The sequence below is a fragment of the Stylophora pistillata genome, chromosome 3, assembly GCF_964205215.1.
Source record: "Stylophora pistillata chromosome 3, jaStyPist1.2, whole genome shotgun sequence".
Classification (NCBI taxonomy): domain Eukaryota; kingdom Metazoa; phylum Cnidaria; class Anthozoa; order Scleractinia; family Pocilloporidae; genus Stylophora; species Stylophora pistillata.
In genome coordinates, this window is record NC_142521.1 from 22,349,512 (window position 1) to 22,365,407 (window position 15,896).

General features: G+C 37.4%; 3 protein-coding genes across 6 annotated transcripts; 1 reads left to right on the plus strand and 2 right to left on the minus strand.

Moving 5' to 3' along the window:
• The first annotated feature begins 1,217 nt into the window (after positions 1-1,217).
• On the plus strand, positions 1,218-3,191 carry LOC111341241 (uncharacterized). The gene has a single exon (XM_088753600.1). The coding sequence runs from the start codon at positions 1,218-1,220 to the stop codon at positions 2,070-2,072; it is 855 nt and encodes a 284-aa protein (XP_088609726.1). The 3' UTR covers positions 2,073-3,191.
• Positions 1,381-7,611, minus strand: LOC111341243 (rhodopsin). 3 transcript variants are annotated; one of them, XM_022948198.2, is made up of 3 exons: positions 7,435-7,611; positions 4,801-5,438; positions 1,381-4,450 (listed from the first exon to the last, which is right to left on the minus strand). In XM_022948198.2, the coding sequence occupies exons 2-3, from the start codon at positions 5,421-5,423 to the stop codon at positions 3,943-3,945; spliced, it is 1,131 nt and encodes a 376-aa protein (XP_022803933.1). In that variant the 5' UTR covers positions 5,424-5,438; positions 7,435-7,611; the 3' UTR covers positions 1,381-3,942. The 3 variants fall into 3 exon arrangements, with proteins under 3 accessions (XP_022803933.1, XP_022803934.1, XP_022803935.1); XM_022948199.2 differs by lacking the exon at positions 7,435-7,611 and adding an exon at positions 5,921-7,428; XM_022948200.2 differs by lacking the exon at positions 7,435-7,611 and having other exon boundaries at positions 4,801-5,898.
• Positions 7,612-8,497: 886 nt separating this feature from the next.
• On the minus strand, positions 8,498-15,014 carry LOC111341242 (rhodopsin). 2 transcript variants are annotated; one of them, XM_088753598.1, is made up of 4 exons: positions 14,871-15,014; positions 12,920-13,041; positions 10,539-11,187; positions 8,498-9,604 (listed from the first exon to the last, which is right to left on the minus strand). In XM_088753598.1, the coding sequence occupies exons 3-4, from the start codon at positions 11,159-11,161 to the stop codon at positions 9,130-9,132; spliced, it is 1,098 nt and encodes a 365-aa protein (XP_088609724.1). In that variant the 5' UTR covers positions 11,162-11,187; positions 12,920-13,041; positions 14,871-15,014; the 3' UTR covers positions 8,498-9,129. The 2 variants fall into 2 exon arrangements, with proteins under 2 accessions (XP_088609724.1, XP_088609725.1); XM_088753599.1 differs by lacking the exon at positions 14,871-15,014 and having other exon boundaries at positions 12,920-13,621.
• Between the last annotated feature and the right edge of the window lie 882 nt (positions 15,015-15,896).

Genomic DNA, 15,896 nt, shown 5'->3' on the forward strand with positions numbered 1-15,896 from the left:
GTGCAAGAGACCGAACTGTGCTGTCAAAGCACTAATTTAGAAGTCTATTACCGCACATGCTCTGCAATTGAAAATTTCATGGTCAGGTTTCTGTACACATTATTGGCAAGTTAATGCTAGTTGTCCGTGGTTTTCCTGTGCAAATCAGCAAAAAAACAAGGAGGGGTACGCATATGAAATAATAAAATTATAGCATTTCTTTAAACTGAGACTATCCGAGAGGTAATCTGAGGGTGAAATATAAAGAAAATTGATTGATAACAACACTTTCATGTAAAAGGGAAAAAATACTGCGAGTTTTCTGGTGGGGACTCTTTTTGTACTAAGATTTACCTTCAACGTAATTAAAAAAAATAAAGGTTGCCACCATAGAAACAGATCGCAGATTCATTTACGTTTCCTGTCGTTGATTGACATGTAAATTGTGATATTTCCTTTGTAAAACCTACATGTTGTAACTTGTAATAAGTTAAGCGTTTTCCTCTCGACTTACTTCGCAACTTGATTACCGCTATGACGGTAACCAGGGAAATTGAATTTGAAACAGTCTTATCACATGTAACTGTCACCAGCAATTGAATCTGAGTTGCAAGAGTCATAAGAAATGCTTAATTTTGGTCAAATTCGTTCAAAGCCAGATGTGCAACAAAAAATATGAGTCGGTTCTGCTTGCGTACCCCTATTCACTGTTTCAATTATTCGGAGCGCTTCTTAAGTCAGAATTAATCATGAAATAACTAAGTTGCAAACCTTTTTATGAAGCTCCACACACATATTAAGAAACACAGGACGCTTTTGAAAGAACGATTGTAATGTTTTCTTATCGAGAAAATAGTTATTGGATATTTTTGGTGGAGGGTTACAACAAGAATTAATGTTGCTGAACCGGTTATTTGTATCTAAGAAAACAAGAAGAACATTCCAATGTTGTTACCCAACTCTCCGATTATAACTTAAGTTTCTGAGAATTCGAGATCAACAAGATTTCAAACGGAAGCAAAGGATAAGCTACGTAGCTGTAGTTAAAGCTCACGTGCGTTTTTATTTGTTGCCACTATTATTGTAAGTGTTCTTCTTCTTCTTGAAATTAATATTAGCTATGAGTTTATACTTTATGCTGAGTTTATACTCGTTATTCACTGACTTCTTAAAACTCGCGACAAGTAATGATTTTCTTCATCATGATACAACAGGCAATATCGAATCACTTCAGAAACATGCTGTTCAAATTTTACTTGGCTTCGGGTTTCTTGGCTGGCGTGATAGCCTTGTCGTTTGCAGACGACTTCGCGACTGCTCGTGAGGAGATCAATAAAGTGAAGCCCAGCATTGACTACAGCACTTTCTGCGCTGAGATGTCTGAAGGAGAAGACAAAACTGCTTGCCGTATGAAGAATGTATTGAGCGTAGGCTTTCTTGTCTGTCAGAGGCCGATGTTCGGAGAGAAAAACTGCTCGACAATTATTGACGAAGAAATCAATAACTTGCGGAGAGTCCATCGAGAAGGAAACGTTAAAATAGTCCAGATATCGCCTCCTCCTATCGATGATGTCAGATGTGGAAAAGAATCCAGCCTAAACTGCACTGGTTTTCTTGAACACTGGGTGGATCGTAAAGACGGTCAGTTCAAGCAAGTTCGAGACCATATTTCTGACAATACAACACAAGGTCTCATTGAGGCCGTGAAAAGTTTCACCACGCCAGCTGCATTAGTGACAACGGCCTCTGATCTGTCAAAAATCAAGAGTTACATGATGGAGAATCCAAATGAAAACCAATATCGTCAGATATGCGACCTCCAGGGATTTTTCATGGTAAGCGGAGGCTTTTTAGTAAACGATGTCCCTGATATTCTTACGGGTGCAGGCCTTGACGGAGTTTGCTGGAATGACGAACCGACCACAGAACAAGTTATCAAAGCTTTGGATGATATGATTTCCGCTTTTGGATCAAAAAACGACAACGTCGACAGCGGAAACAGAAATGGAGAAATTAAAATCACTGGCCTGCATATAAATGCAAAAATCATACTCACCATCAGTATTGCTTATTGCACTTTTGCTCCTAAATAAGTAAAAACGTTTTCACGAAGGGAAAGTTGGGACAACGTGACGCATTGCGTAACCTTCAGTGATTCTGACAATCTTAAAAATAGGTCAGCAATGCGTACATGTGTGGCTTACGAAATCGAGCTGCTTTTTAGTGTCTGGTGTCTTATTGAGTTTATTAGAAGAGCTAATATCTGATTACGGTTATATAGTTTTCAATATTGTTCCTGTTCATCGATAAAGCAAGATAACTAGCAGACAATAGTCCTGAAATGTTCATTTTCAAGATGAGGGTTAATGGCCAAACTTTGTGCCATTGTGGCCTAATTGATTCAGTCATGATTTTGCTTACGTAACGAAGTGGAATTGAGTTCTGAAGTTTGTAGGTTGATTGTCTTTTCCAAGGCAAGTGATGTGAAATTAACTCTAGAGAAGCATTTCATATGATTATTTTTGGCATTTTGTGTACCAGTACACGAGGATAAAACTTTCCAGAAGGGTCAGGACGTCGGGAAATGATGTAATCTACACTAGAAGCCAATGGAAGCTTGATTTGGTCTGAATGTATGACCAATTTTAGACAGTATATATGTGTAGAGTAACACAATGCTGAGCTATGATGAATATACGAAGTTCATACGGTACAATGCTGAGCGTAGGTTTCTATTGTCCTATAAGTTCTATTTTCAGTTGGTTGAGAGCAAAAATTTACTATAATTATTGTATTTTGTTTTGTGGGACTCTATTTTCAGTAAAGAACACAGAAAAATTTAGTTGAGGTAGGTGGATCATGTGGGGTTGCAAATGGAAGAATTTTGGGAAAAAAGCATTACGGATAGGTGCACAACAAGATCAGAACACAGTACTCTGAAATAACATTACATAATAAGATTTACAATTTGACCTGGAGGTTTCTATTTAACAGAAAGGTCAATAGAGATAGAATGTCACCATAATAGATTTCAGGAACAGTAATCAGAGACAACTTAAACAGAACAGAGTTCAATTTAAGGGCAAGTGCATGATAGTATCCTAGCTATGATTTAAAGTACCAGAACCTTTCAAGTTTTCTTATTATTGATATTGTTATTTCATGCTAGTGTGTTGCCAATAATTAAAACCCAAAGTTACTGATAGATATAAGTGGTTTTTTTCTCTTTTCTTGTAACTTATCTGATTTCTCGTGGGGTACTGACTTCTTCAAATTGTAACAACTTTAATTAATTTCGGACAATAAGCCCACCTTTCTGAGACTTCCGTGTAATGTTAATCGTTGAAGTTAATTGTCAACTATGATACACAGTATCTTTGCCAGAAATTGAAACTCTCGGCATCCAAATCGAAGTTTACTGGCCGAAATAGTTTCTGGTATATAGATGGATCTATATTTGTTACGTGTGGTGCTGCAGTTATGGATACGTCCGATGGTGGAGCAGCAAATGTAACAATCTTTTCCTCCCACGTGGAATCTAACAGCTTCCCTGCGAGTATGGTGACAGGGGTTTCAATCTTCCGATGCCGTGGCACCAAAAATGAATCTCGTTGTCTAATGTAAACTTTCCTTACTGAGTATCATATACTTATCATAGCATCATTTATGAGAATCTAGTATTAGATCATCAATTCGGCATAATTCCTTAAGTGAGGCTTTTCTTTATTTTTGTTTGGATATTTCTGCTTTGCGTTGCGTCTATTGCATTAACGTAGTAATATATCTCATCATATTTTGGATGAGTCTTCTTAAACAGTGAGTGCTGTTTACCGCCTATATCAGTATTCAACATATAAGAGTTTGTAAAAGTTTCTCTGTGCACCAAATAGAAATGTAGCTGCCGCCTGGTAGCGATACAGTGCACTTGACTGATTTTCTGCTGTTGGTAACGTCATTGTTTCTCTACATTTGTTCAACAATGAAAGTTCTTTGAACCCTTGTTTCAAATGCGGAAGTTACTTGCAGGTGTCTTTGTCCTTTGTACACCTCTTTGTTGTTCTCATCAGTTTCCATATTGCCGTGATTGTGAGAAACTAGTGGACCGTTTTGAAGGTCGTGCTGACTTCGTTCACGAACCGGTAACACCATGAAGCGATTATCTAGACTTGCACGCCTGCGCAAGCGCAGCACATGGAGAAGTGTTGCTCGAAATCTACTGTTCATGATAGTATACACGATCGGGTTGTAGATCACGGATGCTTTGGCTAACAACTCGGGAACTTCCGCTTCCCCCGATGCTAAAACAGGTTTATGGGTAAATACTGCAGTGAGGCTGACGAAACAATAAGGTGACCAACTAAGTACGAAAGCAGACACGGCCAATGCTGTCATGCGCACTATTTTTAGTTCGGAGTTCCGTTGTCTCAGTTGAACTGCAATGTTTCCTGGAACAACGGCTTGATGAACGATTCTGAAAAAGTAGAAAGACGTTTTAAAACTTGCCTGCCTGCGAAAAGATACTAAAGAATCACCTCAGGCCATATTCAAAGACGGCGCCTCGCCTTACACAACAATTCTTAAACAAAATTAAGCTAAATTTATTCATTAGAAACGTCCTTATTTGGTGGTGCAAGACAATATTATCAACTTCCTGCAGTTTACAACGAAAAGGTCGCGTGTCATAAACATAATCAAGATATTGTCACCTGTATACCTAAAATAAATATCTTATAGGTTATCGCTACAGCAGTTGTTGAATGGAATTGTCAAAGATTCATCCTGGATAGGAAGATATAGGAGACAAAAGTAGTTCTTATTTACCTGTAAATTCTGTAGTAACAGGCTGCCATTACAGAAAGAGGAATGAAGAAACCCATCGTAACCAGTAAGATATTGTAAGTTGTATCGGCAACTGACTTCCCAGACCAGTCAGGACAGCAACTTACTTTAGAAGCGTTAAGAACAAACCGATTCCACCCCAACAGAGGAGGAAGCATGCAGAGACCTCCGTAAATCCATGCCATGGAAATCAAACTTGCGATTTGCCTCCCTGTTAATCGTTTATTAGGACGTACTTCCTTCAAACCGAGGTAGGATACTAGAACCATTTCAGTTAGTGTGATAATAGACGCTATACCAACAGCGCCGTTTACAAATGCAGACCAAACACAAGTTTTGCTATCCAGAAGCTTCCCACGGAGATTAGTTTGGATTGCCATCGGATATCCAAACACAATGATAAAGATATCTGCCAATGCAAGGTTGACCATTAAGGGGGTTATACTTCGATTTCGATGTTGTCTTTGGTACAATACAAGAAGAGCTAAAATATTGCCAACAAAGCCAATGGTTAAGATGCAGAACATGACAATGCCATAGGCTAGATAACCATCCTTATGCCATACAAATGTCTCTTGGCTGCTTTGGTTTGAAGCTTGCTCCATGTATTGGCTTCAAAACTAAATGAAAATGGAAGGGCTAGTTAGTTGTTAAAAAAGCAAATAGCTTTCACCAGTAGATCTTCTCCGGTTCATGCCTAAAATTCTCGCGTGCTCCTAGCCTTGCTTTTTTACAATTGTTATGGTTAACGCATCTTCAAATCTTTTTACACGATTCTCTTTGTGTTTAAGATTGAGCATCGAAAGTGATATGACATTTATCTCATTGCTTTCATTTCAATGAGCATCGTGACTGGTTCAAGAAATCTACAACGCCTTTCCAACGAATTAGTCGCTCTACCAATAAAATCACCCAGCACCTGAAGCGCCGAAGTCGGCATCTGTTCATCTCAGTGCAAATGGTGGGTGGGCACCGAAGCTTAAGTCATCTTTCGTTGAAGAGACTTCTCGTTAAAAATCAGTAAAATCTTAAGTTTTCGATTTCCAGTCTAACACCTTCAGACTGGAGGTTATAAGCTTAGTTACATTTAGTTTATAACTACCTTTGTTCTATTTATCACAGAAATAGAAAAGGTTATTTTGATTTTTCCCTTGTTTTCGGGATCCTGCATTCAATCGAAAAGTTTCCAACACCATTAATCTCACTGCTGACTCAGTCAAATGAATTTCTGTCGATTGTCAGGTTATCCACGGTGGAGAGCTTTGTCAGAAGTGCTCTTTTTCAAGTTTGAACGCGCTCGAATAAAGGTTTCGGTCGTCAGCTTTTGGGCTAAATTAAGTGATAAAAATGCAAAAAACAATAGGTTTTAGTACTCGTTCTGATTGGCTAAAACAATTTTTTTCCTGACAACAAATGTAAAAAACATGTCTTTCAATCATTTACGTGCTGAAAACCTACAACTGAAGGTATTGGGAGATGCTGAGATAAAGACGAAGATAGGGTTTTGAACTGTATGTTTTGGTTACACAGTATATAATCGTCGATATTCGTTATGAGTTATTGACAAATGGTTGATTTATACCTCGAGTCAGGGCGCTAGATCTTAAAGTCTCAGTTCAATTTTTTTATGGCCATACTGAATATAAGAAGTAAAAAAGAAAATTATAAAAAACAAAACTCGCCATATGTTTACTCGAATCAAAATTCAGAAGTTATCACGGTTCGCGATTTGCTACATGTCTCTTCTTAGCAGAAACTGTTTCTCACCAAAAATACCCCTGGTCAATAAATTGATGTAATTGCTTATCTCAGAAGGGAGAATATAGTTTTTGTTTGGTAGGGTTAGCACTAAGTTTTTTAAAAGCGCAAACACTGAACTCGCCAGAGTCAATCAGCTTTTGCCGTCTGCCACTTATCAGTCGGTGGTACTCTAAAGGAAGGATATTTGCATTTACTGATGAAAATAGGGTTTTTTAAGGATTAGAACAAGACAGCGAACGTAGAATCAGAGGACTGAAAAATTTTGCTCTTAACCATAAGCTTTATCATAAATCAAATAAATAACTTTTCAGCGGAAACATTTAGAAAGAAGGCAGCTGAAGTTTTATTGTTTTTCTTTCATGAACGTTTCACCAAGGCCTTGTCAAAGCGTTTTTTTAATAATATCGTTAAGTTCGGTATGTGTTTAGCGGCACAGTGCCTCAAGAGTACTTCATATCGAAAGAGGAATAATAAGCAAGACCGAGTGGTCTGATAAACAAGTAAAAGTAGTTAAGGGCTCATAAAAAAACGAGAGTTAAAGAGACCGACCGCAATGTCCGAAATTCTGAGGCACGATTCCTTGTGGGTTACTCAGACTTTTTCTTTCTTTGTTAAACGTTAATGACAAATGCAGGGTTGAAAACTTTCGTTATTCGCCGACCGAACTCAAAGTTTACCTTTACAACTTAAAATGATAGAGATAAAATGAAATATTTATCATAAAAGGGAATTTTTTAAAAGAATTTGTTACACGCGTTTTTTGGCAGCGAGAAATTTCAGAAAAGCGACAAGAAATCACGATAAAACTACGAAAGACTGAAGCAGCCGAAACTTAAGCAGACGTTTATAACTTACCTACTTGGAATTTAATAAGGTTTTTCTTCTTCCGTGTTCAGAGCTTTCTTGTTTTCGTCTCGGTTAACACGTCGCAGAAGCGCAAAAACCTATCGCTCCAATCAAATTACCTAAACGCGAACTTGTTGTTTTGTAGTAAATAGCACTATTATTAAATTATTCATGCAAAACACTGAGTGGGCAGCAAACCGTTGACAGCCATTTGTTTTAAGCCAAGTTTGATAAAGGAAAAAGGGGAGCTGTAAAAGTAGCTCTCTCTCTACAACCGTAAAAGTTTATATGAGGGAAGTATCAATGCCGTGTATTACCTATACATACCATCATAATATATTGTATACACGGAATAGTCTGATTGCTTTCTATATATTGTAAGCTAATGAGAAACGACAAAAGCTAGATATAGGTACCTTAAACTTACTTCACAGTATAAAACTGAATGTACTTAACTTAAGTTGAATTTTTCTTAGATAATTTACAAGAGGACATGTGTTCAACACCAATATATCTTATCAGAGTCGCTGAAGTGAGTTTAGCCGCACATTTGTTGACGTATTGAAGTATCAAGAAAATCCGGTCATACATCAGATAACATGGCATTAATTCAAGTTAGTTCCGTACAATCCGTTGGCCATTCTGTGTTTTCAAAGCAGTCCTCTATGTTACTGTTACTTACGTTGCTGTATGATATTTCATAGATTTTTTTTTTTGAGATTTCGAAAGCGTTTTAGCTATGCTCTGTCGACTGAAGCAAATGCTGTTTACAATCTGATGTTCATTTACATGGCAAGAATTGGGTTTGTGGCAGATCTTGTTGGCAATTAATATGATAATCTTAGTGAATATGAAAAATCCTAAGATTTGAATATTATTAAATGATAGAAATTAATAAAATACAAAAGGAAATAAACAGATAGGTAATTAAATAGATATGTGAGGTAAACAAAGATAGCTAACGTTATTTGATGCGAAAATGCTTGAAAATCAAACCACGTATGTTTTGTAAATAAGAAATAATGATTCTTGATGGATGTTGTAGTCAAGTGAGTTTATAATCCCAATGGAATGAAATGCAAAACTTTCTTTATTTAAAGTACTTAAATGTAACAATTGCGAAACAAATGAGAAAGTGAAACATGAGTATTATTCTAAAAAAAAACCAATATAAAATATCCTAGATTGTTTTAAAACACGCTTCTTTTGCGCCTGCAAACGCTCCGACAAATTACTTTCGAAACTTTGCTTTATTCCCAACACATCTATCAACCGGGATGAACCAGAAAAAGGAGCCGGACTCAGATTTTATAGAATAAAGAATCAGCTACCATCAAAAAGACACTTCACATTCTATTTAATAATATACCTTTAATAAATAAATCGAGAGAACATGCTCTTTTAAATATAAACATGTAGGAGCGAATAACTACACGATGCAATTAGAACCAAGAACACTTTTATTAAATGATGACTTAACCAAAACTATTCTGATTTTAGTAGCAGATTTAGGTCGTAGACGGGTAAAAACTTTCTGTTCTGTGTTAAGTGAGCATACAAGCTGACAAGCTGCTAACCAATAGAGTTAGTTACCGGTCTATATCAATATTTATTCAAGGCCTACTCTGAAGCAAAAGGATGCATCTAAATCAGTCTTGAATGACAAGAACCTTTAATGAGATCCGAAATTTTCTAGATGCCCCACTACACAGTAATGTTATTTTGCTCGACCCGTTCTGCAAGAGGACCTCGCGGAATCAATTTTATGATATGTATAGGGTTCTGGCTTTTTCTCTTTGTATTGTCATATCGACGTACACCATTTTGAAAGATATCTCTACTTCTCGACGGATACGTTAACGAATGCTCTTGGTTTCTATTCCGTCTTACGTTTAAGATACGAAGCAGCGTTGTTCGAAACCTTCTATTCTTAATGGTATACACAATAGGGTTGTAGATAACAGATGCTTTAGCCAACAACTCGGGAATTTCCGCCTCTCCGGACGTTATCACATGCTTCCCGGTGAAGACTGCAACGAGGCTGACTAAGCAGTAGGGCGACCAGCTCAGCACAAAAACTACCACAGATAGCGCGGTCATTCGCACTATCTTTAATTTGGAATACCGTCGTCTCATTTGCACTGCGATGTTTCCTGGCACAACGGCTTGATGAACAAGACTATAGGAAGAGAAGATATCGCAAGTTTGAGATCGTAAAAGGCTTTTCTGAGGGTCGCAGAGAGCTTATAAACAGTTTAAAATCTCTTGGGTAGCGATTCTCAGATCTAAATTTTGCAGTTTTTTACATCTTCAGTTTAGGCCGTTTTACGGCTAACGGTTAAGAGTTTTCGCGGTTGACGGTCAGATTTTTCAGGTTTTTCACGTCTTAAAGTTAACTTTTTATCTTTTTTCCCTCTAACGGTTAAATTTCATCAAGGCCCTGTTATCTAGATATTTGAAACGCGAATTCTGAGGTTAATTCGAACTAAAAAATCAACAATAAATCACATTTTCGGTAGAAACTTCAGCATTTGTTAGCAGAGGGTATAATGAGTGTCCTGTAACAATGACCCAGTTTCAAACAAGGAGGGGGAACAAGGTATAGGACTCTTAGGTCCTCAGAAGTACTGATAGTCCTAAAATAGGATATTGCAAACTTTCGTTTGTCTGAAGCTAGTGAGAAAACACAGACCCCAAGAGCTATCCATCTTTTTCCTCAGTAACTCTTATCTTAGCAAACTGAGAAGGTTATGCAAGGGTGAGAGCATTAATCTCAGATGAGAAAATGATAAACAATGTACACTTAGGTCTCTTTATAAAGATTATCAAACCTTCAGCGGGGTATATGTATTTAAATGGATCAAAAGGAAAAGCAAGTTGGTTTCAGCGAAATATTTGAAGTCTGTTTGGCCAGAGTATATCCCTAATTCTATAGCATGAATCAGCACAAGGAGTATTACTACTCGCTTGAACAGGTACCGACTCCAGGTAAGCCCCGCCCTCCCGATCAAGTCAAGTTCCTTGACAATATGTTGAAATTATTCATGAACCCCAGAGAAGTAGTCATAGTGAGAGTAAAGTACCTTACCCCTAAACACAAAGATTCAAGTTACCTGTATATTTTGTAGTAGTACAGGACCATGACAGTAAGCGGAAGAAAAAATCCAAAGACAACGAGGAGAAGACTGTAAGCTGTGTCCGAAGCTGATCTTCCTGCCCAGTCAGGACAACAACTCACTTTAGAGGCGGCAAGAACGAATCTATTCCAGCCTAAAAGAGGTGGAGCCATACAAAGACATCCATAAAACCACGCGCCGGCAGTCATACATGCGATTTGTCCCATTGATAGTCTAGCATCAGAGTTTACTTGCTTCAGGCCATAGTACGGGACGAAAACCATTTCAGTTAGGGTTGCAATGGACGCTATACCCACGGTACCGTTTACAAAGGCAGACCAGATGCATCGAGATCTGTCCAGTGAAATCCCCCTGAGATTGGCTTGAATTGCTATTGGGTAACCTAAGGCGACGATGAAAATGTCCGCCAGGGCGAGATTCAGCATTAGAGAGTTTACACCACGGTTACGATGTTCCCTTTGGTACAGCACGACAAGAGTTAAACCATTGCCAACAAAACCAATGGTTAGGATGCAGAACATGACAGTCCCATAAGCTAGGTAACCATCTTTGTGCCACAGAAATTCCTCCTGGCCGCTTTGGTTTGAAGCTTGCTGCATACTTTGATTTTTTAGCAACTTAGAACCTTGACGAAAAAATTTCACAATATTTCCTACAATTAATATAAGTAATACTTAACTTATAAAGGTTACAAGACATATGAGAAATCAAACAAGCATTGGGAGTCATCCAATCGTTCTGAATTTCATCTGAGGAGAAAACATCGTTCGAAGCGAGTCTCCTACTCAGGAACGCTAGTCCCAAAGAGAGGGCAAAATTTAAAAGTGATTCAGTTCACGGTAATATACGCCCTCCCTGACGTAAAGATTGCGAGTTTCCCGTTATAAAAAAAATTCTGATGATTGGGGGACACCGAATCGCTTCAATTTTGTTTCAAAACGGTAAAGCAAAGCTGAATTAAAAACATCGCGTAAAATGCCTGGATACATTAATTATTCATAAGCACTGGAGCTGCGGGAGATTTGAATGCAATATATAGCGCCTTGAAAAGCCTAGAATAAGAGAAGAAAGGGCCGAAACTAGCGAAGCAGTGTTGATAAAAGTCGCTTTCCCATTTGTCAGAAGCAATAAGACTTCTAAATCCTTATCATGGACACATTTCATCGTCTAGAAGTTACGAGAAGAACTGTTAAAGCTTTTTTCGCTTTTCAGTGAACAAAACTGATTCAATTGTCTCGTCGCAGTTGGCATTATTGATTGAAGGAAATCTATGCCCTTATAAAATAGACAATTGAATAACTCCACAGTTGGCACACTCTTATGCGATTTTGACTCAGGTTGTGATGAATCACAAAACAAATAAGTCCAAGAATTCTGAATAAACAACTGAATTTTTGATCGCAACTCATGAATAAGAATTGTTTAGGGGAAACAACCAAAGGAAATTTATAACCTACTTTCACATTCACTGTTGACCAATGAGAATTGGCATAGTTTAAAGAAGACTATTAATGTTCAGAATTTAAACCTTTCAAACACCCTCTACTTTTAATGGTGTAGCTGTAAAAGCAGGTGTTTACTTAATATTCGTGAGGGATAGTACCCACAAGACGAACAGAATAAAAACATTCAAAGCTTTCAATTTGTTGGCAAAAATCTGAAAAATTGTACCCGAAAGTAACAGTTCAAGAACTTGAAACTGATCGCGAAGTCAGCCATTAGCATCTTAAAAGATGAGTTCACATTTAAATGACAAGTTGAAAACAAAGTTAATAGTTTTTTCTAGCCGGAAAGATATGCTCAGTTACATCAGGCACGCGGCAACAGAAAAGATATGGCTTAAAAAGAAGTTACTTTAATGCAAAATCGAGGGGGAAAAAGTATGATTATTTTTAGCCACAAGGATTGAGATAAAAAATTATATTAGAAGTATGCAGTGTATCCCTTTGTCGGTCATTTATAAAATGCGACATGGGGATATTCTAGGCAGGGATAGGATGCACTCACTACTTCACTGGCTCGACAGGCCTCACAGGCAATTTTTTATGTTGCACAACTTAAGCGGTAAAATCCATAACACTGATTTCTCAATTGGCGTGCTTGGGCGATGACTGAATAATCTATTAAATAGTGAGAGGTAAGCGGTAAAACTATTTTTCACAGGTTTCTGTTTGACTGAGTGGCACCTCATTAAACAAATCCAGGTCGAAGATCGAGAGAAGTGAAACATGTAAGTTATAGATGATTGAGGTAGTTCGAATGATTTAAAGGTTTTGAGACGAAACACTCTGTAAAGAACTGAATCATGGCGGGGGCGAACTTTAAATCTTAAGATCGTGAGAAAGATCTGAACTTACCCAAAATTTGCCGTAATTGTAACTGACCAGTTTCTTTTTGTCCTTCCAATGAAGAAACACGCGCATTTATGGAATGAACTTAAGTAATCTGGAGACAAAGTGATATAGCTTGCAGTTTCCAGCTAAGAGAATAATAACAACTGAGGTTAAATTGAGTGGTAAGTAATTGCGCTTTACCGTCAAGGTAGTGACAAAAGAAAGAAATAATTTAGCTCAAGGCTTTTGTATTTATGACACTTGCAGGACACAATTTTTAGATTAGAAACCATTAACATAATGAAACAGAGAAGTGCTCTTTTCAAACGCCTACATATGTTGACCAAATTGCGATTCATACCATCTGGTTCCTTCTCCCATTCAATTTCATGGCAAAAGGAAGGAATTAAACTATAGAGTTTTACCTTTTTTTTTTTTCACGTAGCGGGGCGAGGGGCCAGGGGGTAACTATGTCAATTGTTAGTTTAAAAGTCAATAATTTCTCGGCTGAGTTTCTTCAAGGCGCTAACGTCGTAGATACTGCAACTGCTTCAATTGTCAGCAAACGTTTTTGTACCTACGCGGTCTGTTTTCTCAGTCATCATAACATTGCTCAACAATCTATTCGGGTTGAATAAAAATGAGAAGAGCTACGATTCATCAATTGAATTTAAACTTTCCAGGTAATAAAATTGAATCAAAGTGGCCGGAACAGCGGAAGGAAATAAAGATGAAATGAATCAATGTAAACTTTTCGAGATCACGAATCAAAGAGAAATAAGACATCATTCGTGTTTCATATTTTAAAAGGTATTCTGAAATTGCAAGGATTTCCCATTGAAATCTTTTTATAGAACAGAAAACAGGTGTTTTGGTTAATCTTATGTTATCTTTAATATGTCTACAATTACTGCTGCAAGACCAGTTTTCTGTTTACGAGACGAACAAAATAGCAGACGTGAAGGGCGTAATCTGTTAATGTAGCAACTACTATCGACTCTTCTTATCTTGTTAACTCTTAACAGCGACAAATAAAGATATTTTTAGATCACTACAATAATAAAACAAGAAAAAAAAACAATTTCTCATACGAAAGACTAACATTTCAGGTTTTTTATTCACATAAACGGGTTCGCGTAGGCATTACGATTGTCAAGTATGGGCATGAGCGGGCTCATAAATGCGCAGTGATTGATTTGGTTGCTGTATGAAGGTCGTAACTTTCGTATCATGCACTTTCATGTTTTTTTTGCTTTAATTCATATCACATATAGTGACAGTTGTGGGATCTCGCTTTTGAAAACTCGGTGATCAGTCAATGAGAGAAACTGTCAGAACAGGAGCCAAGAAGCGCCGCAAGGTACGAGTTCCAATTACCGATGACTCAAAAAAGTTCTACCGATGTGCGTATCAAGGCAAAACGACTGCGGTTACCTCAAAAGAAGGCTGACTTTCTTATATTATTGAAAAATGTTAAAAAGTATTCACTTACTCATGATGGAAGTTTACAGCTTCGACTGATACCAAACATTGCAAGCCAAAGTAGCACTCTCAAATATAGATGCGACTGCGTTCATGAAACGACTATTGGTAAAAACTGTTGTGTTTTAGTTATGAAATGTGCTCTCAGGTGCAAATCGTGGGGACACAAGGTCATTCATTACTTTTTTGTCGATTCAAAAGCAGCTGTTTCCGCCATGTAAGGCATCGTGGGCAAGGAAAGCAAACAAACTGACTCACGCATTTCCTCAGCGAAATGTGCAAAAAAAAAAAAAAACAAAAAAAAAAAAAGTATCGTATGAAGAAGAATATATTCTTTGTCTTGGACAAGGAAAAAAATTCCCAGTCCTATGAGGAAGCTGAATCAGAATCAGTAACTTTTCTATGCATTACGCTCGCGATAACGCCAATTAACATCTTTCTTCACATCATTACCAAGCTTAGAATTTACCATCTATTTTTTCTTTTAACTTACGAGAGGCTTTTGATGCTGTTGATCCTAGCAGTATGCGACACATGTGTCACGTGTCGACCTAATGATCGGTGATTACAATAATAAACTGCAAGCTTTGCGAGAACTGTTCCTGCTTGGTTGTGCGTGGGACCTTACGGGAGATCGATTCCCTCAAAGGTGAAAAGTAAATAAAGAGAAATCAAAGTTACTGTACGAGTGACTCCATGTGATATGTTTTAAAACATTATAACAATCGATCTTAGCAAGACCAGCCCTGAAGTGTTTCTTTTTAACCCTCCATAACAGATCGTTTTCATCCAAACCAATTTCGTGAAAACATATTTTGACTGTTAGCGGGAAAATTAAAACAATTAGATTTCATGATAGTTTCTATAAAGAGAAGGTAGCTAAGTAATTTTTCGACTCGAAAAATTTGCGAAATTTTGACATCTGGTAACTTCTTGTTTAGGTTCCCTTTTTTCATTAATGCTCAGACCAAGACATACTTGCCATTACATTTTAGTACAATTTGTATAAGATAATGTGTATAATACAATCATACGTATGATGCAAGATCTTCGCAGTAGAGAGCGCTATTTATGCAATAGCGAAAATCAGACCTGAAAAAAATATCTCAGGCCTGTACGGAATTCGAACCACTGACCTCTGCGATACTAGGGCAGCGCTCTACCAATTGATTTTTTTTTTCAGGTCTGATTTTCGCTATTGCCTAAATAGCGCTCTCTACTGCGAGGATCGTGCATCATACGTATCTATAACCGCAGTTCAAATATACAATGTGTACAGATAGTGCTAACTGTAATTGAAATTTTCAGACAAAATCCTTCGTTAAACCAAAATATTGGAGCCAGCACCTTAATGTGTTTTGTCTAATTAAGGAAATACATAAACAGTTTTGATGAAGCTGATTTATCAACGCCCTTCCACTGAATCTCTAAATCTATAAATCAGTTCTTTTTTATCATACACCCAACTGCGTGAGTCAGAATAATTTGCAGCTCAAATACTGCTTCGAAGAATCAACGA

Coding starts and splice junctions, on each gene's coding strand:
- LOC111341241 (XM_088753600.1), top strand. CDS start 1,218: ATGCTGTTCAAATTTTACTTGGCTTCGGGTTTCTTGGCTGGCGTGATA.
- LOC111341243 (XM_022948198.2), bottom strand. CDS start 5,423: ATGGAGCAAGCTTCAAACCAAAGCAGCCAAGAGACATTTGTATGGCAT. Junction 4,451..4,800: donor TGTTACTACAGAATTTACAG/GTAAATAAGAAC, acceptor CTACTTTTTCAG/AATCGTTCATCAAGCCGTTG.
- LOC111341242 (XM_088753598.1), bottom strand. CDS start 11,161: ATGCAGCAAGCTTCAAACCAAAGCGGCCAGGAGGAATTTCTGTGGCAC. Junction 9,605..10,538: donor TACTACTACAAAATATACAG/GTAACTTGAATC, acceptor CTCTTCCTATAG/TCTTGTTCATCAAGCCGTTG.